Consider the following 24106-nt stretch of genomic DNA (forward strand, 5'->3'; position numbering starts at 1 on the left):
AGCAAGCATTTGAAGGCAAAAAACAATCCAGTGTTGGAAACTGCAACTCATTTGGAAAATCTAGAACATAGGGTACAAGGGAGATATAGCAAGAAACAAAGCTGAAAAGGTGGGTGGATCAGAGGGCATGTCTGAATTCTTAAGGTCTCTAAAGCTCCAGTCAGAAACCCCCTTCAAGGCTCCAGGCCATGGGCAATATGAACAGACCCAAACAGGTCTCTACCAAGCTTAGTCCCATCATCAAGGGTCTTCATTTTGCTGCACCAAAGCCTTCTGAGACTGAAGGAGAGCCTCAGGAAAGCCAGTATTTCTGCCTTACCTATCAGGGTCACATTCAAGCTCCCAAGTGTTACAAGAAACATGTTGGACCTATAGAAGCCATGGGAAGCTTGCCCAGAAATAATCCATTTTCAGCCAACTGGTCAGCCTTTTCTGTCTGAGCCAACAGAGGACTGGAAAACTCCTGTGTCGTGCATCTGCCCCATACCTCTAGGAAATAAGAGATAGCATGACCCTGGTTCCCCTATCCCTTCCAGACTGTTGATTCACTCCCTCTGTTCTATAGCTCTTATTCCTTGAAAACTAACACTTTTCTTCCCTTTCACTCCATCACTGGTCAGCTTCTGTGATGCTCCCCTAAATATATTGAAAGTTCATAGTCTTCCTCTGTGCTCCTTCTCTTCTTCTAAATGTCTTATCTTGGACAACTTAAACTCACCTTTAAAATTCCTTGATCTTCTCTACTCTACTAGCCTTCATCTCCTTTCAATGTTAACTCTCCACTTAATAACAATGCCCTATCCTTATCATTACCCAAAGCCTCTGAAATCTTTCCTGTGCAAGCAGCTGTGCTAGACACTGGGGTATGAAAACAAATACTGACCCTACCCTTGAGATTCTTAGAGTGAAGTAGAAAGAATGACATAATGATGTAGAGACAGAGATATGTATCAGGTAGTGTTTTCACAAAACAGGAAAAGGATAGTATGGAAGGGAAAGCATCAAATAGTGGAGGTGCTTGATTAGGGCATTTAGGGTGAGAATGTGATGGGATGAGGGGAAGAAAGGCATTCTAGACAGGGAACAGCCTGTGTAGAGGTCTAGCCATACAAAACGTATGGCTTACAGGGATAAGTGGAGAATGGTGGAACATGAAGCTGGAGGGGTAGGCAAGGATCAGGTCATGGGTTTGGACTTTACAAAATAATGTCCGCTGCTTAGCAAGCACTTGATGATTCTGTAAGTCATTGAATCTTCATAAAAACTCTATGGTGGTGGGGCATCTGGGTGGCTCAGTCGGTTAAGCATCCAACTTCGGCTCAGGTCATGATCTCACAGTTCGTGAGTTCAAGCCCCACATCAGACTCTATGCTGACAGCTCGGAACCTGGAGCCTGCTTCAGATTCTATGTCTCTCTCTCTGTCTCTCTCTCTCTCTCTCTGCCCCTCCCTGGCTCGCACTGTCTCTCTCAAAAATAAGTAAACATTTAAAAAATAATAAAAAAAACAAACTCTGTGGTGGTATTATTTCCATGCTACATGTGAGGCGTCTCCCTTTCTCCTTTGGATATCTCCATTTATTTTTATTTATTTATTTTTTCAACATTTATTTTTGAGAGACAAAGACAGAGCACAAGCGGGGGAGGGGCAGAGAGAGAGAGATACAGAATCCGAAGCAGACTCCAGGCTCTGACCTGTCAGCACAGAGTCCGACGTGGGGCTTGAACCCACGAACCATGAGATCATGACCTGAGCCGAAGTCGGATGTTTAACTGACTGAGCCACCCAGGCGCCCCTGGATATCTCCGTTAACCATTCAACGTTATTTCTTCTCACCCTTTTCCCCCACTTCCTATCATCTGGCCACACCACAGGATTTCATATTCCCCTATCTTATATCTTTATACCTTTGCTCATGTTGTTCCAACAGCCTGGAATGCTTTTCCTTTGATACACTGCCTGAAAAAACTATATTCATCCTTTTTTTTTTTTTTTTCAACGTTTATTTATTTTTGGGACAGAGAGAGACAGAGCATGAACGGGCGAGGGGCAGAGAGAGAGGGAGACACAGAATCGGAAACAGGCTCCAGGCTCTGAGCCATCAGCCCAGAGCCTGACGCGGGGCTCGAACTCACGGACCGTGAGATCGTGACCTGGCTGAAGTCGGACGCTTAACCGACTGCGCCACCCAGGCGCCCCTATATTCATCCTTTAAAACCCAACTCCAGGGGTACCTGGGTGGCTGTTGGTTAAGCATCCAACTCTTGATTTCAGCTCAGGTCATGGTCTCACAGTTTGTGAGTTCAAGCCCCCCGTGCACTGAAAGTGCAGAGCCTCCATGGGACTCTCTCCCTCTCTCTCTCTCTACCTCCCCTGCTTGCACTCTCTCTCTCTCTTTCTCTCACGCTGTCAAATAAATAAGCTTTACACACACACACACACACAAAATGTTTTAAAAATAAAAAGACCCAACTCCAGTTCCCCTCCTATGTGAGGTCTCCCAGAAGCTAACTGTATAAAGAATCAGTCCCTTCTTCCTGTGTAGGAAGATGCTGCCTCTCCTATAATCCCTTTGGCAAGTTGTACTTCCAAGATCTTCTCAAGAGCAGAGCCACATAGGAGAGGAATACGTGTTTATGAACATAGAAATCAGAAATAATTTGGTTTGGTTTGCGGCGCCTGGGTGGCTTAGTCAGTTAAGCATCCGACTCTTGATCTTGGCTCAAGTCATGATCTCAGTTCATGAGATCAAGCCCTGCATCAGGCTCTACACTGAGTGTGGAGCCTGCTTGGGATTCTCTCTCTCTCTCTGTCTCTCTCTCTCTCTCTCTCTCTCTCTCTCTCTGCTTGCCCCACTCACATGTGCTCCCTCTCTCAAAAAAATAAATAATTTGGTTTGAAATGACACCTTTACTGCAAGTTCTCAAACAACATTTTTCTTTTCTTTTGTAGCCAAACGAATGAACGAGGTGATCGTGGGGAGTGACCAGCTCATGGAGATCTGAGTTCTGAAAAGTTGGACTCCTTTCTCTTGGCCCCCAGAACTACAGATGTTGGCTGGCCCACCTGTTTGACTCTGTATTTATTTCCCAATAAAGAAGTGCTCCCATGGGGCACTTGGCTGGCTTAGTCGGTAGAGCATGAGGCTCTTGTTCTCAAGGTTCCGAGTTTGAGCCCCACATTGGGTGTAGAGTTTACTTAAATAAACTTAAAAAAGAGAGAGAAGGGCCCCCAAAGGCATGGTGGAGACTTGTGGGGTAGTCCCAAGCTCCATATCAGGTGGGCTCCAGGGATACACAGTGTGTGTTCATGAGTCACATGGGAAAAAAAACATCTAGAGCCAGTGTGTGTAGCTAGCTCTTGTGTACTGTGGTTATCAAGGGTAAAGCTCCTAGAAGGACTGCTTTCTGACTGGCTGGCCCAGCCTCATCCATAAAAGTATCTGCTTACTGAAAGGACTTGGGAGTATTTCAGTTCCTGACCCTAATCAGGCTTTCTAGACCCATAGGCATAGCTGCTGACAGTGCCACCTCTGTACATCAAGCTCCTTCTACAGTTGCCGATTTGGGCAGCGTGGCCCCTAGTCCTCAGCCCATGACTTACTGCTGTGTTCCCATACCTGCCACACAGATTCCCAGCCCCTGCCACCACCCCACCCCCAGCCTCACCTGCCATTCACTCCCCACCTCCCAGTCTCTAGGCAGTTTCTCCAGGTCAACTGTTACCTTTTGGAGACTCAGAATAAGCAGGAGACAGCCCTGGCCTAGCCGACAAGCCTAACTCCGCTGGTTTTAGTGGATGCAAGAGCAGTAAGAGAAAGCCATGGTCTGTGAAGCCAGACAGACTCCTTCTCACCTTCCCTCAGGAGAAGACTAAAGTCTGTCCAACCTGGAAAATAAGCGCCAGGAACCTATATCATGGTTGAAATTCTTCCTAATTCTTCTCCAGCTACACTCCTTTATATCCTAATTATACTGACTCTCCTGCTTCAGATAATTAAGAAGTGAGATTTCCATACTCACAGCCCTTCTGGAATTCTATCCACCTTCCCTTCACCACCCCCACTCCCAAACACACATACACTCTGCTCTTGCCTCTCCCTGCACTACTTTTACAACCTGCAGGTGTTTGGTGGAAGATAAAAGTGGTTCCTGGGGTGGATTTCACCTCCTAGAATTATCAAAGTAAAGGTTTCCCTTGATGTGCTCACTGTGGGTGGCAGTAATTACAAAGAATGATTTGAAATACTGGTTTCTACATCACTTCAAAAATCTGAAGTCTCTAAAGTTCATTTGAGTAATCTTGCCTGAATCTTAGTGCTGTTCTCATTGAACTTGTGAGAGACTAGATGAGCATTTCTACCCTAAAGGATCTCCACCTCCACCAGCCTTCTTGGGAGCTCTAGAGCTCCACATTCCTACCACTGGCCAGAACAAGGTTCCTGAAAATTTGCCCTAATCAGACAGGAGCTGAAATGGCCCAGTAGAAGTGGTTGAGATGGATAGGACTGTGGGGAGAGGTGGGGGTAAAGAGCTGTGGCAGTGCCCAGGGTGGTCCCCTTTGGAAACGAAATCTGTAGAGTTCAGATGATGCTGGATGGAAGAAGACCTGCCCCCTGAAATGTTGTTTGGCTTTGGCCAAATCTTGCCTCTCCTCTGTCCCTGTGTTTCCACATCTGCAAAATGGGAAAGTGACTGGATAACTTTTAAAGGATCTTTCCATTCTCAGGTTCTGTCCCCTCTCTGAGCTTTCTGACCCTTGGGATCTGGGTGGCCCAAGAGGCCAGAAAACTGCTTCTTCTGAACAGCAAGGGGTGAAACTAGATAGGTTTGGAAGGAAGGGAAGAGAAGGGATTGATTAAACTGTCCTAGAGCCTTCCCAAACCCCTTCCTCATCTTCCCCCACTGAGCCCTTGGAATCCCTGACAGTAAGGTAGAGGAAAGACTTCTCTGCTTTCCCTTGCACAAACCCATGAGCAGGACTTGGAAAGGGGAGCTGGAGAAAACAGGACAAGGTAAGATTTCCCAGGGGAAGGCCTTGCTAACTTTAAGTCCCAGCTGGGAACAGCCCCCAGCCCCGGACAGTGCTGCTATTGTCTCCATCAACTCCAGGATTGGCTGAATGCCCAAGATGCTTTGATTTCTCTTCCCTTTGCTCTGTTTGTCTGCCAGAAGGCTGGGACCATTTTTGTTTCCTTTTGGCAGCAGCTTACAGAGAATTTGTATATATCTAAAATATAGTGAGCAACTGAATTTCCACTGCCAGCCACCTCTCTATGAGACAGAAGCCAGAAGAGGCAGGCAGGTAAGAGAGTTACCTGTTCTGCCTCTCCCAGTGATGCTCCAGGAGGGAAGTGGAAGAGAGAAGGAAGGACGCTTTCAGTGCCAATCAAGGAGGACTCTGGGGAAGTGTTGAGCAACAAGGGTTCTGGGAGCTTGCCAGGTCAGACAAAATCTGATGTCTACTACTCCAGGAACCCCTCCCCCAGTAACACCTCACCCCCACCTGCTGGCAAGAGTTCCTGAGCCTGTAAGGGGACGGACTGTCAGGACTGCCCTCCAAACTTGTTCCCAAGGCCAGAGGCTGAACTTCTTCCCAGTCCTTCATCACATTAATCTTCGTATCCCACTCCCATTTATGGAGGTGGGAGTGGGGGGGGTGGGGGGGCTGGGGAGGATATCTTTAGCCAGAGCCCCAAAAACAATCTGGGGGCCCACACAGGCCAGTTTATAAGCTGTTTCTATTTCCAGAGAATTGCAGAGAACATACTTTCTTTATCCACAGCTGTCCCTACCCCTAAAGAGGTAGTAAGCCAGGCCTTTGTATACTGCTTTCTAAATAGTTAAATGTGTCTGAGGAAGGGGGAGTGGGTATGGGAAGGACCACCCAGACACAAGGGCTAGAAAGCTTAGTTCTGATGGAGCTCACAGGGAAGGAAAGAGGCTGAGCAAGAGAACACCTTCTACTTGAAGCCAGGGTGACATCCTCAACCTGAGCCATCTGCCACCACCCAGAAGGATTGTATCAGGCTTTTCTGCCATGGATAAATGGGGAGATTCTGCTTTGATTTTCAGCCTCTCTTCTTACTCCACCTTCCAGGTAAAAGGCCATTCTCTGATCTCAGGTTGCAGCCTCTGACACTAGAGACTTGACAGGTGCTATTGGCCTAAAGCTGCCTACAGGGAAGGTATACATTCCCAAGTTTGGCCACTAAACATAATGGATGGCTGGGGGGGGGGGGGGGCACCAGGGATCCCTGCTTCCCTCCTCTACATCTCAGGGTCACTGACCCTGCCCAGCCCAGATAACAAAAGCCAGCCCAAAGCATGAGTGAGAAGCCTGGAAGAATGCCAAGGAAAGAAGGTCTAACCTAGTTCCTCCTACATGGACCCTACCTACACTGCTCATCAGCCACATATATTATTTAATTCTTATGTCAATGTCAGAGATTATGTGACTTGCCCAAGATCTCATAAGCAGTAAATGATAGATCCAGACCTTGAACCATGTCTTCTCCTTTTCAATTTGGTCATCTTCCCACCTCTCCCATCCAATCCAAGTTAAACCTCCCTGAGTATTCCAGCTCACAGTGTTTTCCCCTGTGGTCTCTGTGCTCCCTCTTAGACTATGAACTTCTAAAAAGCAGGTACCCTGGGGCGCCTGGGTGGCGCAGTCGGTTAAGCGTCCGACTTCAGCCAGGTCACGATCTCGCGGTCTGTGAGTTCGAGCCCCGCGTCGGGCTCTGTGCTGACGGCTCAGAGCCTGGAGCCTGTTTCCGATTCTGTGTCTCCCTCTCTCTCTGCCCCTCCCCCGTTCATGCTCTGTCTCTCTCTGTCCCAAAAATAAATAAACGTTGAAAAAAAAAAAAATTTAAAAAAAAAAATAAAAAGCAGGTACCCTGCAACCCTAGAACTTAGCAAAGGGGTGGACACATAACAGACCTTAAAGGATGTTGTCTCAGTCAGTAATTAGATTTACTCCTTGGTGATAATGAATTTAATTAAATGGCTTTTCTCTTTTGTTATTCTTTGGGGAATTTCTCTGGTTTTAATCCAAAACACATTTCCAGGCCCAGTGGAAGTGACACTGAACCAGGCTGTTCCACAGTGAAGCAGGCTGCTTGTAGCGTAAAAAAGACGAGTTTCTACTTCCCTTCCTGTTCCCTGGGGTCTATGGCTTTAGGTTGCTCTGATTGAGCTCAGCTGCACTCAGGAAATCACTTTGTTGGGGAAAAGAAAGGTCATCTTGGAGCTTGGAGCAGCCAGAGGGCACTAGGCCCTGAGTTGGAATGGTTAGAACTGCAGACCAGTTTCTCCCACATTAGTCTTTGGAGTTTGGCAAGAAATTTTCCCAGCAGGCAAGCCCTGCCCTGGAAGCATCCACAGAAATGCTGGACTTCACCACAGTTGTTAGCAATGGTGGGCCTGCGGTGGAAGCAGAGTCCCAAGGCCCAGGCAATTACAAATCTTTCTCTATGGACTTTATGTCTTGCGGAGTCTGGTAAGAAGGAAGGAAGTCTCAAGAGCTACTTACAACAGAGCCTTTCTGCTTGAGTACCCAGCCATACTCAGCTGTTGCCCCAAGAGCAATCCAGGGGCCCATACAGCTAGTTTAGAGACTATTTCTATATCCAGAGAATTCCTGAGGATACATTTTCTTGGATCCTCCTATTCCACCATCTTCCATACACTTTCTTTATCCACAAGAGGATAACAGGGAAGAAGAAAGTGCTATGCACATATGCTGCTTTTTAATGCGTAGTTACTACTTGGCCAACAGCATCATACATGTATTGATTCCTCCACTGGCATTTTGCTGGAAGAATGGACCAACAGATGTGGCAAACCAGCTAGGTGGTTCATCCCCTCAGTCTGAAATTTCCCTTTCCCCAGGACTGAGGCTCTGGAAATAATGTTAATTGACACGTTTTCAAAAAGCAGTTTGGCAATGTGTAGCAAGAGCCATAAAAATGTTCATGCTTTTTGACCCAACACCCTCACTTCTGGGAATCTGTCCTAAGGACATTCTCCAAATAATTGATACAAAGACTATGTAGTAACAATGTAATGTTAATGATGTAATGGTAAACAAGTCTGGAAGAACTGACCAAGAAATTGGCCGGAGAGAGTAGTGGTTGTGTTAGAGTAATGAGTTTATTGGAGATTATTTTTCTCTTTTCCAAACCTTACATGTTAGAATATTGATTTTACCCTCCTCTGCCACTCAGGGTTAAACATTCAGAAACCTGGCAGAAACGGTACTCAGGATAGTTGATGAAAGCTTAATAAAGGAACTATTCCGTTTCCAGTCCTTTCCACTCTGGTTTCTCCAACTCGCAGTGATTTACTCAACAATTGAGCACCTACTTATTGTCTAGTTATAAGGAGCACAATGAAAGAAGCAACTACATCAGGCGGAAGTGCGAATCAAGGAAGGCTTCAAAGAGAGATGACCGATTCATGTTGTTTTGAAGGTTGTCTGCCAAGACAACAGGGCCACAACACGTACAAAGGCAGAAACGCCTGGAATAGCATGGTGCCTTTAGGAAATTACATGTAACTCTGTAGGGCTGGAAAGAACATCGGGTGGGTGTGAAGGAACTATGAGAGAGGCTTTAGTTAGATCATGCAGGGCTCCGCGCTCCAAAAGGGCTTTGTGTTCTAGAGCAATCATCAAATTTGCATTTTAGAGAGAGAACTCTGGCTTCAGTGGAGAGTGGACTGAAAGGGGCAAGTGTGGAGGCAGAAAAGAACGAAAAGGAGTCTTTGGGTCTTGGCGGGTCAGTCAGCAGATACCCTTTCTCAGCACTGGCGTCTCCTAGCTCATACTTGGCCAGCGCCGTGCGTCCTCGGGATCTCCCTCCCCGCTTCTCCCCCAGGGCCCCGCAGGCGGCTGGGGAAGCAAGGCGTGGGGTGGCCCTGCCTGGGTGGTCTCCTGCCCCGCCCCCACCCGCGGCGCCGTTGCCTAGCAGCAGATCCGGCCGCGCGGCTCCGAGTAATTTACGGATCCCTCAGCCAATGGGAGGGCGTCGTCCCGGCCCTCTCCCTTTTTCTGGGGCTAAGGACGCCTCCTCCTCACTGCGTTCTCCACCTCTTACCGCGCGGCTTGTCGCGGGCCGGTAGCTCTGCCTGAACGCGGGACTGACTCCGGCACCCGCATCTCCTTGCGCTCTTCCCCCTCACAGCCGCCGCTGCTCACCAGCATCCCACCCCTCACCCACGCCGCGTCTAAGCGGCCCCACTGAGTCCCGACGCCGGGCCCCGCAGTACAGGGGTACCAGGCCAGCCTATGGAGAATCCCAGATAACGCGAGTTGGGGGCGCCCACGCCCCCCCATCCCCGCCAGCATGGCTCGGCCGCCGCCACTCCAGGAGCTGCCCCCTGTCTATACACCCCCAGCTCGAGCCGCATCACCCCAGGTGAGTGGAGTGGAAACGGGTTAGAAAGATTGGGACCAGGTCTAGAGACCCCAGGTCTGTCACTCAGCAAGGTGTGATGCCTCTAAAGTGCAGGGTGTTATTGCCCACCCCTTAAGGGTGTGTGTGCCTTTCTGTGTCTCCTCAACATCTGGCCGGTGAGAGTGTGTCTGGGGTTCACCTCTGTCCACCTGAAAACAGATGTATGTATATGTATTCTACTCTCAGAAAAGGGGTCTGTGCGTTCCTTGGGTGTGTATTGGGTGGGTGGCAGGGAATAGAGTTAAATCTTTTCCAAGTTTGGGCCTGTGTCTCTGTAGGTCCTACCTGTCCTGCATCCAGAAAGCAAGAAGCTAGGGCTTGGGCAGAGGGTGTACATAAGGAGAAAAAGGAAGGATTTCATGCATTGTTGCAGTAATGCCTGGCTGACCCTTCTCTTTCCATCCCAGATCCTAACTGGGAGCCTAAAGGCTCCACTCTGGCTTCGTGCTTACTTCCAGGGCCTGCTCTTCTCTCTGGGCTGCGGGATCCAGAGACACTGTGGCAAAGTGCTCTTCCTGGGCCTGTTGGCCTTTGGAGCCCTGGCACTGGGTCTCCGTGTGGCCATCATTGAGACAGACCTAGAACAGCTCTGGGTGGAAGGTAAGTTGTGGACACTAGTCATAGCTGCTTGGATATGGTGAGCCTAAGACAAGAACAGCGTGAGGAGCTGACTACTGAGTTCTAGTGGGCTTGGCTCTGGGTCTGGAAGGGGTACCTGTCTGCCAAAGCCTGGGCGTCTGGGAGCAGTGCTCCCTCCCACACCTGTAAATGGACATCTGCAGATGATGGAGTCCTGTGGATAGGTATATAGAATAGTTATCTGTGAGCATGTGTGTGTTTATTTAGCAATTATTGCCAACTTTTCATGTGTATTTTTTATGGCATGGCAGGGTTTGTAAAGGCAACCAAACTAAGACCCATCTTTCAGTAGCAAGGAAAGTAAAATATGTGTTAGGATGCAATATAATGTAGAGCAGAATGTGATTACATTGAATAAGAGAAGGCAAGGAGAGATCACACCTAACCAGGAGAATCTGGAAAATTAGAACTGGGCTGGGGAAACCGAGTAAATCATCTGGCAAGCCTCCATGGAGAGGTCCCATGCACCTAGGCCCCCTGCAATTAGTGGGAAAAAGCGGCACAGGGTCTGCACTTTGAGGCAACAGTGGAGTCAGATGCAACCAAATCCTCACTTCCTAATGGAAGCGTTAAAGATGGTTTCTTATTAATAATTTTGGCATAACTCTTCTTTCCTGAGGCCTGGTTTCATATGTTAGCCCTTCAATAGAGTCAAACTCTTACCTGGTCTTTCCTGGGAAATTTGCATTTGTGGCCTCCCCCAAACCTCCCCCAGCCCTGGCCCACACCCAAAGGCAGGGCCAGGTTAGAGTCTCACACCCTTGAGTTATTTCAAACACTGGCAAGCCCTAGGATGCACAGCAGATGTTTCTTGGAGCCTGCCCGCCTGCCTGTTGGGCTCCCACACCCCATCCCCACCCTGCCCCAGCCCTCTGCAGGCTCACACATACATATCCACTCTAGGCCAGCCCTGGGGTCCAGAGCAGATGTTTCTCTGTGCCTGCCTGCCTGCCCCCAGCCCCAGGACACACATGTGCATACACGCACATACACATACCCCCACCCACACACCACTGCTGCCTGGGTGGTCCCAAATGACTGTTGGATTTCCTGCTACAATAGAAGCTGTCTCTCCCCTCTTCATCTTTCTCCATTTCCCAGAGCTTTCCCATCTAAACACTGCTTGAACCTCCATGTTCCTGTTCCTTATTTTCTCTCCTATTACTCCAGCACAGGACAAGCTAGATCCCACCAGATTTTTTCTGCTGTTTGTGGAAGGGTGATATTAGAGGGTGGTATCCAATTCCTAGGGCTTTTTCCTTTATTTCAGAATCCTGCTGTGTCCTATATCAGCTAGAGCTGGGGGTGAGGTCAAAGCAATGATCCTGACCTGATCTTGTCTCTGTACATCTATAGTTGAGGCTTCTCCCAGCAATGCCCTAGGCAATGAGGAGCTGATCAAGGTGAGGACTGAAGAATATTTCTCTATTCCTTTCCTGTTTTGCTAATACAGGAAGCAAAGAAAGAAGCAGGACACTCACTGGCTATCAGAGTTCTGGACCAGAGTTCAGGGTCCCTTACAACTTTGCCATGGTGAGAGACTTGGAAAGTAACTTGTCCTTCCTGATCAACTTTAAAGCTAAAAGGCCCAGAGATAGATTGATCTCTAAAATAAAAAAACACAACACATAGCCCAACCAATACTTACAGGAACAGTGAGAGAGATGGTTTGAAATTGGAGCTATCCCTGAAAAGAAGGAACATGTAGCCATTCTATCTAGAAGGCAGGATGCAACATATCAATTGGTGGAACGACTATCCACTCAAAGACCCAAGGCTGAAACCTTGGGAGTCAGCCTCAGTTCTTCTTGCTTACCTAACTGGTTACTAAGCCAGCAAATTCTTCTTTGTTAACCTTTCTCATAACAGACTCCTCCTTTCCACCCATGTGGCCATTGCTCTAGATGAGGCCTTTCTCAGTCTCTGGTAGTACACTCCTGATTGTATCATTTGTTATGCTTTTAGCCACGTGAAAGAGAAAAAAAAGGAAAGGAGGGTGGAGGAAGGAAGGAAGAAGATTGATTTATTATCCCTGTAACAAGAAATCTGGTAGTACACAGTAGAGAAGTTCCAGGATGGTTAATTCAAAACCTAAGGACATCAGTAAGGACACAGGTTCTTCCTGTCTTCTCCTCTGCCTTGTTCAGCATGTTGGCCTTTTGTCCTCAGGCTTACCACCTCCTTGTCCCAAGTGGCTATTGCAGTGTCAGAAAAGGGACGTCATCCCGTCCTGTCTGGGGGAAATTTTGGAAGTGAGGGAAATTTTACCAGAAGCCCCCCAGCCGACTTCCCATTTGGTCACTTTGGCAAGAACTGTGTAGCTTCATATGCCTAAACCCTTCACTTGGCAAAGGCAATGGAATTACTGTGATTAACTAATCAAATTCCACCCCCCTGAGGCTGGGGAGGGATCCAGCTGCCCTGAATCACTGGGCCTTTCAGAGAATGGCCAACAAAATCAAAGTCTGTTAGAGAAGTGACCAATCTTCTGCAAGCCTCACCTTCAACTCTGCCTCTACACTGCCCTCCTGTGGTGTATATAAATCTGGCCAAGTCCATCCCCCGCTTAGAGTCCTTCCACCACTTTCTATTAGGGTCTGGGGAGACTCCAGAATCCAGTTCCTTAGCACACATTCTAGGCCCTCGCAACCTAACTTGATTTCTTCTCTAGCATTGTCTCTCTTTCACTCAGCAATGCTGAGTCTTTGACAGTTCCCTACACATAACTTGGCCCAGAATGCCCTTTCCTGACCTTCTTCCCTGGCCAATTCCTATTCATTCACAGTTTAGCTCCAGAATGTATTGTTCAGTGATGAAAAAGGTCATCTCACTTCTCTGCTCAAAAGCTACCATGGCTCCCAGTTCACTCCAAGAAAGCCTATGTCTTTGCTTATAGGCCCTTGCATGGAGAATTTCTGGACCAAGGATTACAAACATTTCTCAGGGTCTGATACATATTACAATATTGCTTTCCCCCAAATATCATACCAAATTACACTTTGGTGGTAGGAAGAGTCCACTCCTGTAAGCCAGCAATGAGTGCTATCAATTTTTTTTTTATTTTTGCTAGTTTGATAGACAGTAATTTACTGCTGTTTTAATTCACACTTACAGGATTACATATAAGGTGGGTTCTTTTTCCATGCTGGCTAACCAGTTATATTCTCTCTTTTGTAAAGGCACAAAAGCATTCAACAGACTTGATTTTAACATCTCCTTCTCCTTTTCTCCTACTTCCTCCCCATTCAATCTTTGTTACTCCAAGTTCTTTCTCGTTTTTCTGTCCCACAGTCTCTCTCCCAGCAGCTATTAAATAACAATTCTTGTCTGTACCTACTGTGTGTTGGGCAGTTAGTGTTTTGCCTGCATTGATTCTAATTCTACCAAGGTAGGCTTTGTCCCCACTTGACAGATGAGGAAACTGAGGGTCAGAGAGACTAAGTAATTTTCCCAAAGCACAGACTAAGTGTCAGAGCCAAGGCTCAAACCCAGGTCTGTACAGAGTTTCCAGGCTCTCCCTTCCACCTGCTGTCTCTTCTTGCCCGCACAATACATCCCAGTTCATCTGTCCTCATGTCTATCATCATCATTGTTGTCAGCAGAAGTTTACCTTTTGCTTTTCCTCATTTTTTCTTAGGATTCCTTATTTTCTTTGATGTTATGCTTTACATTGCCAGTATTTCTCTTGCTTTCTTGAGAGAGAGTAAGTGAGCAGGGTAGGGGCAGAGAGAGAGGGAGAGAGAGAGAGAGGGAGAGAGAGAGAATCCCAAGCAGGCTCCACGCTGTCAGCACAGAGTCCGATACAGGGCTAGAACTCACAAACTGTGAGATCATGACCTGGAGCCGAAACCAAAAGTTGGATGGACTGAGCCACCCAGGCACCCCTCTCTTGCTTTCTTGATAGCCCTCTCTGGGTTCCTTCCTTGTCCTGTGCCTCCCTCCCCTCAGCAAACTCACTTACTATGAAGAGCTTATTTTTGTCCCCTCCTGTCCCTCCTTGTAGCAGGTTTGGCCTAAGCCTGGTGAAATAAACACTGTAGTACAGTACGGGCCTGGGGAGGAAGGAGAGTCAGAAAAGGAAGAAAAATATGTGGAAGCAGGCAGCATGGCTATGGGAGGCTACATTCGTGAGAGAGGGCCAGGAATGTGATTTGAGTGGGAAAATGTGAGCAGATGGGCAAATCTGTGTTGGGGGGTTGCTACTAAGGGTTTGGGACTCTCATGAGTAAGGAGATTATATGGGCTTGAAAAAGAGATTGGGAGGGGCACCTGCGTGGCTCAGCGGGTTAAGCATCCAACTCAAATTCAGCTCAGGTCATGATCCCAGGGTGGTGGGATCCGTGCTGACAGGGCGAAGCCTGCTTGGGATTCTTTCTCTCCCTCTGCATGCCCCCACCCTGCCCCAGTGTGAGCACATAGGCACTCTCACACACTCTGTCTAAAATAAAGCAAAAAAAGAAAAAGAGATGGGGGACCACGATGATCACCGATGGGGCTGGAGCCTCAGAGAAGATATACATGTGGGCCCCAGGAATGGCAGTGACCAACAGGCAGAGGTCCTGGACAGGTGGAAGCAGAACTGGGCCTAAGCCCAGACCAAGTCCATAAAGCCTCAGGAGTGATTTGGCACTTGCCCTTGCCCTCCTCCAAATCACAGGCAGGCCATATCCCCTCACAGCACCCCTCCCCTGCTAGGCCCCAGTTAGAGACCATGACTCTGTGGCCAGTACAATGCTGGACTTGAGGGTTGCCAAGATCAAGGAGACTAAGGCAGGCCTGGCGCTGGGTCTCCCTGTTGCCTGGACAGTGAGACTGGTGAAAGGGATCTGGGAACGTTTTCTTCCCCTTGGTCCATGTTGCTGTCACCTCTGCCAGGGTACGTGAGCTGATTCCAGGTACTTCTTGCATGAGTGGAAGCAGTATGTTGACAGCGTCACACTGAAAGACTATCTGATCCTCCCTCACACCTGTGCCACCACAGGGCCCATTATTACCAGGCACTTCCATCCCCACCCTCTTGGCAGAACAATTTGCAAAAAGATGTATGGCTATAAAGCATTGCCTGGGACAACCTGAACTAAGAACCAGTCCTAGCACTAGATCTCTTCTTTTAGAAGACCCTCCCAATGGCAGCCTCTCTATTGGTCCCTTTTGTCCCTCCTTGTCTTCCTTACCAGAGCAGAGAGGGACTGAGTGAGGGCTCCTTTACCAGGATACCTCCAAAACCGCAGCCCCGACCCAACTCATACTGACCTGTCATTTTGAAGTTATTTGCTCCAAACCTAGCCAACCTGATTCATGCTTAAATCTTAGACAACACAAGAATTCTATAGAGCCATACAACTGAGGTCTCTCACTTCCCTGCAAAGCTCCAGATTCCAGCCAGAGGGCCAGGAGCCTGTGGAGTCAGAATGGCCATCAGGGGAAAAGTAGGGGCTCCTTTCAGAGCACTTCTCCCACTTTTCCTGGGAAGCCTCAGCAGGCTAGGGTCCCACATTCCCCAGAGCTCCAATCCACTAAAGCTCTTTTCCCCAGCTTTCTCTCTGTCTCTGGCAGTGGGCAGCCGGGTGAGCCAGGAGTTGCATTACACCAAGGAGAAGCTGGGGGAGGAGGCTGCGTACACCTCCCAGATGTTGATACAGACCCCACACCAGGAGGGGGAGAACATCCTCACGCCTGAGGCACTGGGCCTCCACCTCCAGGCAGCCCTTGCAGCCAGTAAAGTGCAAGTATCACTCTATGGAAAGTGAGTCTGGCTGAGTCCCTGAGCAGCTGGGAGTGAGGCATGCTGTGTGGCAGAGCTGGCATGGGAATCTGCCTCTTCTGCTGATCTCTTGTGCCCTGGCTATTCCAGGTCCTGGGATTTGAATAAAATCTGCTACAAGTCAGGAATTCCCCTAATTGAAAATGGAATGATTGAGCGGGTGAGTACCCTGAGCTGTTCTTTGAGATGGGGTCAAGGTGGAACCTTTTCTGCAGCAGGGGAAGGTTCTCGGAGATGGGGAGGCTAAAAGTCAGGAGGGGAGGGGAGGGGGTTGCAGAGGGCATTCTACAGAGGTTGTGGAGAAAGGAGCCCAGGGACAGGACTGATGTGGCCTGGGATGTCCCTGGCAGATGATTGAGAAGCTGTTTCCGTGCGTGATCCTCACCCCCCTCGACTGCTTCTGGGAGGGAGCCAAACTCCAAGGGGGCTCTGCCTACTTGCCGTGAGTGCCACCACAGCTGCTCCCAGGCCCTGCTTCCTAGGCCGGGACTTTCCCAGCAGAAGAGAGGGTGGGAGTAAAGATGATGATCAAAACCTTACTAAGGGCCTAAACTACCTGTCAGGCCAGGGCCAGACTGCCCCAGGGCTCTCTCCACATCCCCCTTCTCCTTTCCTCTGAAGGAAAGGCAAACTGGCCTTATTTAGACAAAACAGAACAAAGATCTGAATGAAAGAGAAAAAAAGATCCCCAGAAAGAGACTTTGCACGGGAGAGTTAACTAGGTATCAGCTAAGCTGTTGCCAGACTAAAAAGAAAACCTGTTACAGGCAGGTGCCCATATGGTTATGTATTAGAACCAAAGATAGATGCTTGGGAGGGGACTCAGTGGGGCTTTCTCTTGGCCTTGTCCATGTATTAAGTACTATCTGTCCTCCATCTCACTGCAGCAACCTGGTAAGCTGGTGTAGCCTGGGAGCTCTGGGAGGCTCAACATTGCACACCCTTCATATGGAGGGACAAATGAACAGCTAGGAGGAGGGTAGGGTACAGCAGGGGTCCCCTAGCAGCATTTTGCAGGGAGGGAATTGATCCTTTATCCTCACCAACCGTGGGCTCTCCCCTCAGTGGTCGTCCTGACATCCAGTGGACCAACCTGGATCCAGAGCAGCTGCTCAAGGAGCTGGGCCCTTTTGCCTCCCTTGAGGGCTTCCGGGAGCTGTTAGACAAGGCACAGGTGGGCCAGGCCTATGTGGGGCGGCCCTGTCTGCACCCTGATGACCTCCACTGCCCACCTACTGCCCCTAACCATCACAGCAAGCAGGTGGGTTCCAGCCGGGTTTGCCAGGGAAAGGCTATTTTTCTTCCCTTTTCCCTCCTCATATGTTCTGAGAGAGCAGATTGTGCTCTGTCTCCCATTTTCTGGACATCGTTACCCTGCCCTCACTGTGCTAGATACCTGAATACCCTTTCTATTCGGTTCTCCTAAGGGACCTGCAAGTGGTATATGAATCCCTTGGTCCTTTTCTAAGCCCAGAAAACCTGGACTTCATCAAAATAGATTTGTACAGAGAAACTGAGGACCAATTAGCTAAGCACAAGTATCATACCTAGTTTCCTGAGTGTCTCTGTGGCCCTGTGAATGTGAACCTTTTTCCAAAACCCACCAAAGTTACTCCAGCGCTTCCCAGAAGCCTATTTCCAGGCCTCTTCTCCCTCTTGTGGCCTCCTCTCTGCAGGATAATAGCTGTTCACTATTAGGCAAGAGACTCAAAGTAGGCAAGAAACTGAGGAGAATACTTATCTACACTTCAGGCTATGGAACCCCATGGCAGGCATGGTTCCAGCCCAGGGACCCCGAGTTAACCCAGAGCCAGAGCCTTGAATAATAAACCCCCCTCCTGTCCCCCTCTAGGCTCCCAATGTGGCTCAGGAGTTGAACGGTGGCTGCCATGGCTTCTCCCACAAGTTCATGCACTGGCAGGAGGAACTGCTGCTGGGGGGCATGGCCAGAGACGCCCAAGGACAGCTGCTAAGGTAAGGCCTTCATGGGGCCTGGTAAGGGGGCCCCAGGCATGGGAATCCACACTCTGATTCTAGGCGGCTCTGGCAAAACCCCCCTGTACAGCTCCTGCTGGGCGTTCAGGCCAGCTCTGCCCCCCAACTCTCCTCTACCCCTCACCAGGGCAGAAGCCCTGCAGAGCACCTTCTTGCTGATGAGTCCCCGCCAGCTGTATGAGCACTTCCGAGGCGACTACCAGACACACGACATCGGCTGGAGCGAGGAGCAGGCTGGCACAGTGCTGAGGGCCTGGCAGCGGCGCTTTGTGCAGGTCAGTGTGCAGAAGGGCAAGGGCGGCGCCCTGAGGCCACTCCCTCCTCCTGCCCCTCAGATCCACCCTGTCTCTCCAGCTGGCCCAGGAGGCCCTGCCTCAGAATTCATCCCAGCAGATCCATGCCTTCTCCTCCACCACCCTGGATGACATCCTGCACGCTTTCTCTGAAGTCAGTGCTGCCCGTGTGGTGGGAGGCTATCTGCTCATGGTGGGTCCTGCTCCCGGCACCTTACCCCACCCTCTGCCCGGTGCTCAGCCAGGAAGCTGCTTTCCAAGACTGTGCCCTCCTTCCCCACAGCTAGCCTATGCCTGTGTGACCATGCTGCGCTGGGACTGTGCCCAGTCCCAGGGTGCTGTAGGCCTTGCAGGGGTGCTGCTGGTAGCCCTGGCAGTGGCCTCGGGCCTCGGGCTCTGTGCCCTGCTTGGCATCGCCTTCAACGCTGCCACTACCCAGGTACACCAGGACTACAGGGCACACTTGGGGTCCACAGTCCAGGCTCCTCAGTTCCTCCAGCTGCCCACCCCTGTGCCCCTCCAGGTGCTGCCCTTCTTGGCACTGGGCATCGGTGTGGATGACATATTCCTGCTGGCACATGCCTTCACAGAGGCTCCACCTGGCACCCCTCTCCAGGTGAGGCCTCGTTCTCCAGCCTGGGCTCATCTGAAGCGGTTTAGCATAGGGTTAAGAGCCTCTTGGCTTAGGTGGCCTTGGGCTGGTAATTAACCTGTCTGTGCCTCAGTTTTCCTCATCTGTAAACAGGGGTAATAATAGTGCTGGTGTCGTGAGGGTTGTTGTAAGAATCGGTGATAACTCAGGTTGAGTGCTTAGAACAATGTGCATGACACGTGTACAGTACTCAATACCTGTTAGCTGCCGCGTGGTTATTGTCCCTCCTCTGCCATCCCAAGCTCCCAAGCTTCCCCTTCGCTCTACCTTGAAGACCCATGGCTCCTCCCCTGTCCTGGCAGGAGCGCACAGGCGAGTGTCTGCGGCGCACAGGTACCAGCGTCGCACTCACATCCATCAACCACATGGTTGCCTTCTTCATGGCTGCCCTAGTTCCCATCCCTGCACTGCGGGCCTTCTCCTTGCAGGTGAGGCCTCAGGAACAGGGCCCAGGCTCAGGGTGAGCATGAAACGGGGGGCATGCTTCATCAGCCTTTGTGTCCCTCTTGTCCATCCCCCAGGCGGCCATAGTGGTTGGCTGCAACTTTGCAGCCGTGATGCTTGTCTTCCCGGCGGTCCTCAGCCTGGACCTGCATCGGCGCCACTGCCAGCGCCTTGACGTGCTCTGCTGTTTCTCCAGGTACCGTCCCTGCATCCCCACCCCACCAGGCCTCATCTCCTCGGGCCCCATCACTTCCTGTCCCCTCACCAGCATTTCCACAGACCTGCCACCCCCACTCTCTGCCTCTTCCAGCCCCTGCTCTGCCCGTGTGATTCAGATTCTGCCCCAGGAACTAGGGGATAGGACAGTACCAGTGGGCATTGCCCACCTGACTGCCACAGTTCAAGCCTTTGCCCACTGTGAAGCCAGCAGCCAGCATGTCGTCACCATCCTGCCTCCCCGGGCCCACTTGGTGCCCCCACCTTCTGACCCACTGGGCTCTGAGCTCTTCAGCCCAGGAGGGTCCACACGGGACCTTCTAGGCCAAGAGGAGGGGACAAGGCAAAAGGCAACGTGCAATTCCCTGCCCTGTGCCCGCTGGAATCTTGCTCATTTCGCCCGCTATCATTTTGCACCCTTGCTGCTCCAGTCACACAGCAAGGTAAGACTCTAGGCCTGGAGAAGTTGGGGTGCACCAGGCAGAGACTTAAGTGTCTCTGGGCCCCAAGAAGGGTAGACGGCCCATGCCACCTCCTGAGGGCTGGGGCACATCCCTGGGCCTCCAGCTTAGTTGCCATTTCCCACAGGCCATGGTGCTGGTGCTCTTTGGGGCTCTTCTGGGCCTGAGCCTCTACGGAGCAACCTTGGTGCAGGATGGGCTGGCCCTGACAGATGTGGTGCCTCGGGGCACCAAGGAGCATGCCTTCCTGAGCGCCCAGCTCAGGTACTTCTCCCTGTACGAGGTGGCCCTGGTGACACAGGGTGGCTTTGACTACGCCCACTCCCAACGCGCCCTCTTTGATCTGCACCAGCGCTTCAGTTCTCTCAAGGCCGTGCTGCCCCCGCCTGCCACCCAGGCGCCCCGCACCTGGCTGCACTATTACCGCAACTGGCTACAGGGTAAGAGGCAAGGAAACTGGCAGGGGGGGCTGTTGCGGGCAGAAGCCCCCAGGGCTGCAGGCTGACTGTACCCTACCTTGTTCTCCCCTAGGAATCCAGGCCGCGTTTGACCAGGACTGGGCTTCTGGGCGCATTACCCGCCACTCATGCCGCAATGGCTCTGAGGATGGGGCCCTGGCCTACAAGCTGCTCATCCAGACCGGGGATGCCCAAGAGCCTCTGGATTTCAGCCAGGTTGGAAGGGGGCTGGAAGGGTCAGGAAGCACAGAGAGGCTGTAGGCCTTACGGGCCCAGGCCTTCAGCTCTCTCTGCCTCTGCAGTTGACCACAAGGAAGCTAGTAGATAAGGAGGGGCTGATCCCACCCGAACTCTTCTACGTGGGGCTGACCATGTGGGTAAGCAGTGACCCACTGGGCCTGGCAGCCTCACAGGCCAACTTCTACCCCCCACCTCCCGAGTGGCTGCACGACAAATATGACACTACGGGGGAGAACCTTCGCAGTGAGTCTGGGGGGAAGCCCAACAAGAGCCTCAGCCTGGGCCCACACAGGCCCTATCCTAAGGCCCTGCCCTCTCCTCCTTGTGCTCACTGGCCACCCCTCCTCTCCCTGCTGCTCCCTACCCTTCACAGTCCCGGCGGCCCAGCCCCTGGAATTTGCCCAGTTCCCCTTCCTACTGCATGGCCTCCAGAAGACTGCGGACTTCGTGGAGGCCATTGAGGGGGCCCGAGCAGCGTGCACCGAGGCAGGCCGGGCCGGGGTGCGTGCCTACCCCAGTGGCTCCCCCTTCCTCTTCTGGGAGCAGTATCTGGGCCTGCGGCGCTACTTTTTGCTGGCTATCTGCATCCTGCTGGTATGCACTTTCCTCGTCTGTGCCCTGCTGCTGCTCAATCCCTGGACGGCTGGTCTCATAGTGAGTCCTTGCAGGGATGGGGCAAGAGAGACCCATGGCTCCCCACCCCTGTCCTGCCCAGCCTGTCATCCCTTCTCCCAGGAGCCTGAGTGAGCCCTGCCTTCCCCAGGTACTGGTCCTGGCGATGATGACTGTGGAGCTCTTTGGCATCATGGGTTTCCTGGGCATCAAACTGAGTGCCATCCCCGTGGTGATCCTTGTGGCCTCTGTAGGCATTGGTGTCGAGTTCACAGTCCATGTGGCTCTGGTGAGCACAGGCACTGGGGGATGGGTGGGCCAGCTGATTCAGTGTCAGGCAAATATTTGTCAAGCACCTACTATGTGCTAGGTACTATTTAAGGATTGGTTTCAAAGCCTTGTTTGGACGCAAAAAAAAAAAAAAAAAATTGGGGATACAGGGGCGCCTGGCTGCCTCAGTCCATACAGCATGGGACTCTTGATCTCAGGGATGTGAGTTTGAACCCCACACTGGGTATAGAGATTACATACATACATATATACATACACACACAAACCAACTTACAACAAGATTTGGGGATATAATACCAGTACAGACAGGCTTTACCTTCAAGGAGCTTATATTCTAGAGGGTAGAGATAAACAATAAACATGTAAACAACGAAATAAGCAGTCATTTCAGCAGAGAGGACGGGACAAAGGCCTGACCAAAGTGGGGACAGAATGGAAAGTGAGAAAACAGGAACCAACAATTCTTTTGGATGGCTTTACCGTGAAGGGATCAGAGAAATGGGGGGTGGTAGCTGGATGGCAATGTGGGGCAAATGAAGGATTCTTCCAAGAAAAAGATGGTAGAAGTGAGGTGGGCTCAGCCTCTCCCACAGCTCTGTGTTCTCTGGCAGAGGAGGAGTGGGAGCAGAGGTGGGGGCCACAGACCAGCTGTGGTTAGACCCCACAGACAGCTCCCTTTTTTCCACCATAATAGCCCTGTTATTATTCTGATTGTAAGAACAATATATAAGAACCTTGAAGGAGGGAAAAGTCAGCACGCAGAGAGGTACAAAGAAAGAATTAGAAATCCTCTGAAATCCCATCCAAACAAGTAACTGTGACCATTTGGTGTCCATCCTTCTGGACCCAGGATCAGCAAACTTTCTGTAAAGAGCCAGACAGGAAATATTTTAGGCTTGGTAGGTCACAGTGTCTCTGTAGAAGTTCTGCAGAGGTAGCACTAAAGCAGCCATAGATATATGTAAATGAGTGGGTGTGGCGGTGTTTCAACTAAACTTTATTTACAAAAACAGGTGACAGGCTCTGTTTACCAACGATTTTAGACATCTCTGTGTCTCACCAGACATATGTATACAGTGTTACTTAAATAGACTCATGCAAAAATAAATAAATAGACCCATGCATACTTCCTGGATAGTTTCCAGGAGCTCAGTTTACCTGACCTGTGAGCCCTAGGGACAGATGAGAAGTTGAGGGCATGGCTGGCCAATGAGCAGCTATAGGGCCTCCTTTCTCCCCCAGGGCTTCCTGACCACCCAGGGTAGCCGGAACCTGCGGGCTGCCCGTGCCCTAGAGCACACATTTGCTCCGGTGACCGATGGGGCCGTCTCCACGTTGCTGGGTCTGCTTATGCTTGCTGGTTCGAACTTTGACTTCATCATAAGGTAGGGGAGGCATGGGGCAAGGAGGTAGGGCCTGCCTGTACTGGCCACAGGGGCTACCCAGGCTGACCACTTACCTCCACACAGGTACTTTTTCGTGGTGCTGACAGTGCTCACACTCCTGGGCCTCCTCCATGGGCTCATGCTGCTGCCTGTGCTGCTGTCCATCCTGGGCCCCCCACCAGAGGTGACCATACCCTCCCCCTGCTTCCAGCCCAGGGGATGGGGTGGGACAGGCAAGGGAAGAGACAGAGCCAGGACAAAATCTCATTGGCCAAAAGACAGGGCTCAATTCACAAGGACCCTCCCCCTGAGGTCAACCGAGGGTGGCAGCCTCTCCCTTTGCCCAAACACCATGCCCCTGTCCCTCAACTTTCCTGGCTTCTTTATGGGACCCACCTTAGTGTTTAGGGTCAAGAGCAACATGCAGAGTTTGTCCCAGGCCTTGACATCCTGTCCCTTGTCAGCTCTTACTTGCTGCTGGAAGCCAACAAGGGCCACAACTTCCCAACAATCAGAGTGATGCACCAGTGAGCTGCTGAAGGGGACTGAGGTCCTGGTACCCCTGGGCTCACTGGGAGTGGTGTCTCCCCCAGGTGGTACAGATATACAAGGAGAGCCCAGAGGTCCTCAGCCCTCCAGCTCCACGGGAAGGAGGACTCAGGTGGGGGTTGTCCCCCACCCTGCCCCAGAGCTTTGCCAGAGTGACTACCTCCATGACAGTGGCCCTCCACCCACCCCCGCTGCCTGGTGCCTACATCCACCCAGCCTCTGATGAACCCACTTGGTCCCCTGTTGCCACACCAGCTGCCAGCGGCTCCAACAACCTCAGTTCTAGGGGACCATGCCCAGCCACTGGGTGATAGAGCACCTGAAGCATGGAGACCCTGCTTGGGTCACATGAAGTCACTGGGAAGCAGTGGGTGGGTTATTGAATGCAGGACAGACACCTGGAAAGCCCTGCTGCTGCTGCTGTCTGCCTGCGTTCCCTTTCCTGCCTCAGCCATCACAGACCTCCCTGATACCCATGCAAAACCAGCACCCTCTGGGCTGGGAGAACAGCCTTGCACACCTGGTTCTGTGTTTGTGCCTTTCTGCGTGGGGGTAGAAGCCAGCACCTCAGGCTGCGGTTCATCCCTTTTCTCCCCGCCCTCCCATGTGCTACTGGCCCCTCGCAGGCCAAGCCTGGGGGATCCTCTAGCA

The 24106-nt window shown here is 51.1% G+C and overlaps 2 protein-coding genes across 3 annotated transcripts in view; both read left to right on the top strand.

Moving 5' to 3' along the window:
• EIF2B3 (eukaryotic translation initiation factor 2B subunit gamma) overlaps nucleotides 1-3128 on the top strand; it is a 123304-nt gene extending 120176 nt beyond the window's left edge. Inside the window, exon 12 of the mRNA XM_047084700.1 lies at nucleotides 2952-3128. Coding sequence (XP_046940656.1) covers nucleotides 2952-3004 — 53 coding nt within the window. The 3' untranslated portion in view covers nucleotides 3005-3128. The remainder of the gene's footprint in view (nucleotides 1-2951) is intronic.
• Nucleotides 3129-9345: 6217 nt separating this feature from the next.
• On the top strand, nucleotides 9346-23766 carry PTCH2 (patched 2). Of its 2 annotated transcripts, XM_047085079.1 has the most exons (22): nucleotides 9346-9417; nucleotides 9864-10056; nucleotides 15652-15841; nucleotides 15950-16019; nucleotides 16210-16301; nucleotides 16925-17120; nucleotides 17712-17833; nucleotides 17982-18129; nucleotides 18209-18340; nucleotides 18431-18586; nucleotides 18671-18763; nucleotides 19102-19227; nucleotides 19321-19439; nucleotides 19554-19902; nucleotides 20048-20360; nucleotides 20452-20594; nucleotides 20681-20861; nucleotides 20992-21272; nucleotides 21382-21519; nucleotides 22764-22906; nucleotides 22991-23090; nucleotides 23500-23766. In XM_047085079.1, exons 1-22 carry the CDS (start codon nucleotides 9346-9348, stop codon nucleotides 23764-23766), a joined length of 3624 nt encoding a protein of 1207 aa, XP_046941035.1. The 2 variants fall into 2 exon arrangements, with proteins under 2 accessions (XP_046941035.1, XP_046941034.1); XM_047085078.1 differs by having other exon boundaries at nucleotides 19321-19902.
• The last annotated feature ends 340 nt before the right edge of the window (nucleotides 23767-24106 follow it).

Source organism: Lynx rufus, unplaced genomic scaffold (assembly GCF_022079265.1).
Source record: "Lynx rufus isolate CCGP_SWC_20201006 ecotype Redwood Valley unplaced genomic scaffold, mLynRuf1.p SCAF_2, whole genome shotgun sequence".
Classification (NCBI taxonomy): Eukaryota; Metazoa; Chordata; class Mammalia; order Carnivora; family Felidae; genus Lynx; species Lynx rufus.

Bases quoted from the DNA above. Each gene is read 5' to 3' on its own strand.
- PTCH2 (XM_047085078.1), top strand. From the start codon at position 9,346: ATGGCTCGGCCGCCGCCACTCCAGGAGCTGCCCCCTGTCTATACACCC. The intron at 18,130-18,208 runs GTCAGTGTGCAG...CTGTCTCTCCAG, and splicing joins GGCAGCGGCGCTTTGTGCAG to CTGGCCCAGGAGGCCCTGCC. The intron at 19,903-20,047 runs GTAAGACTCTAG...CATTTCCCACAG, and splicing joins TGCTCCAGTCACACAGCAAG to GCCATGGTGCTGGTGCTCTT.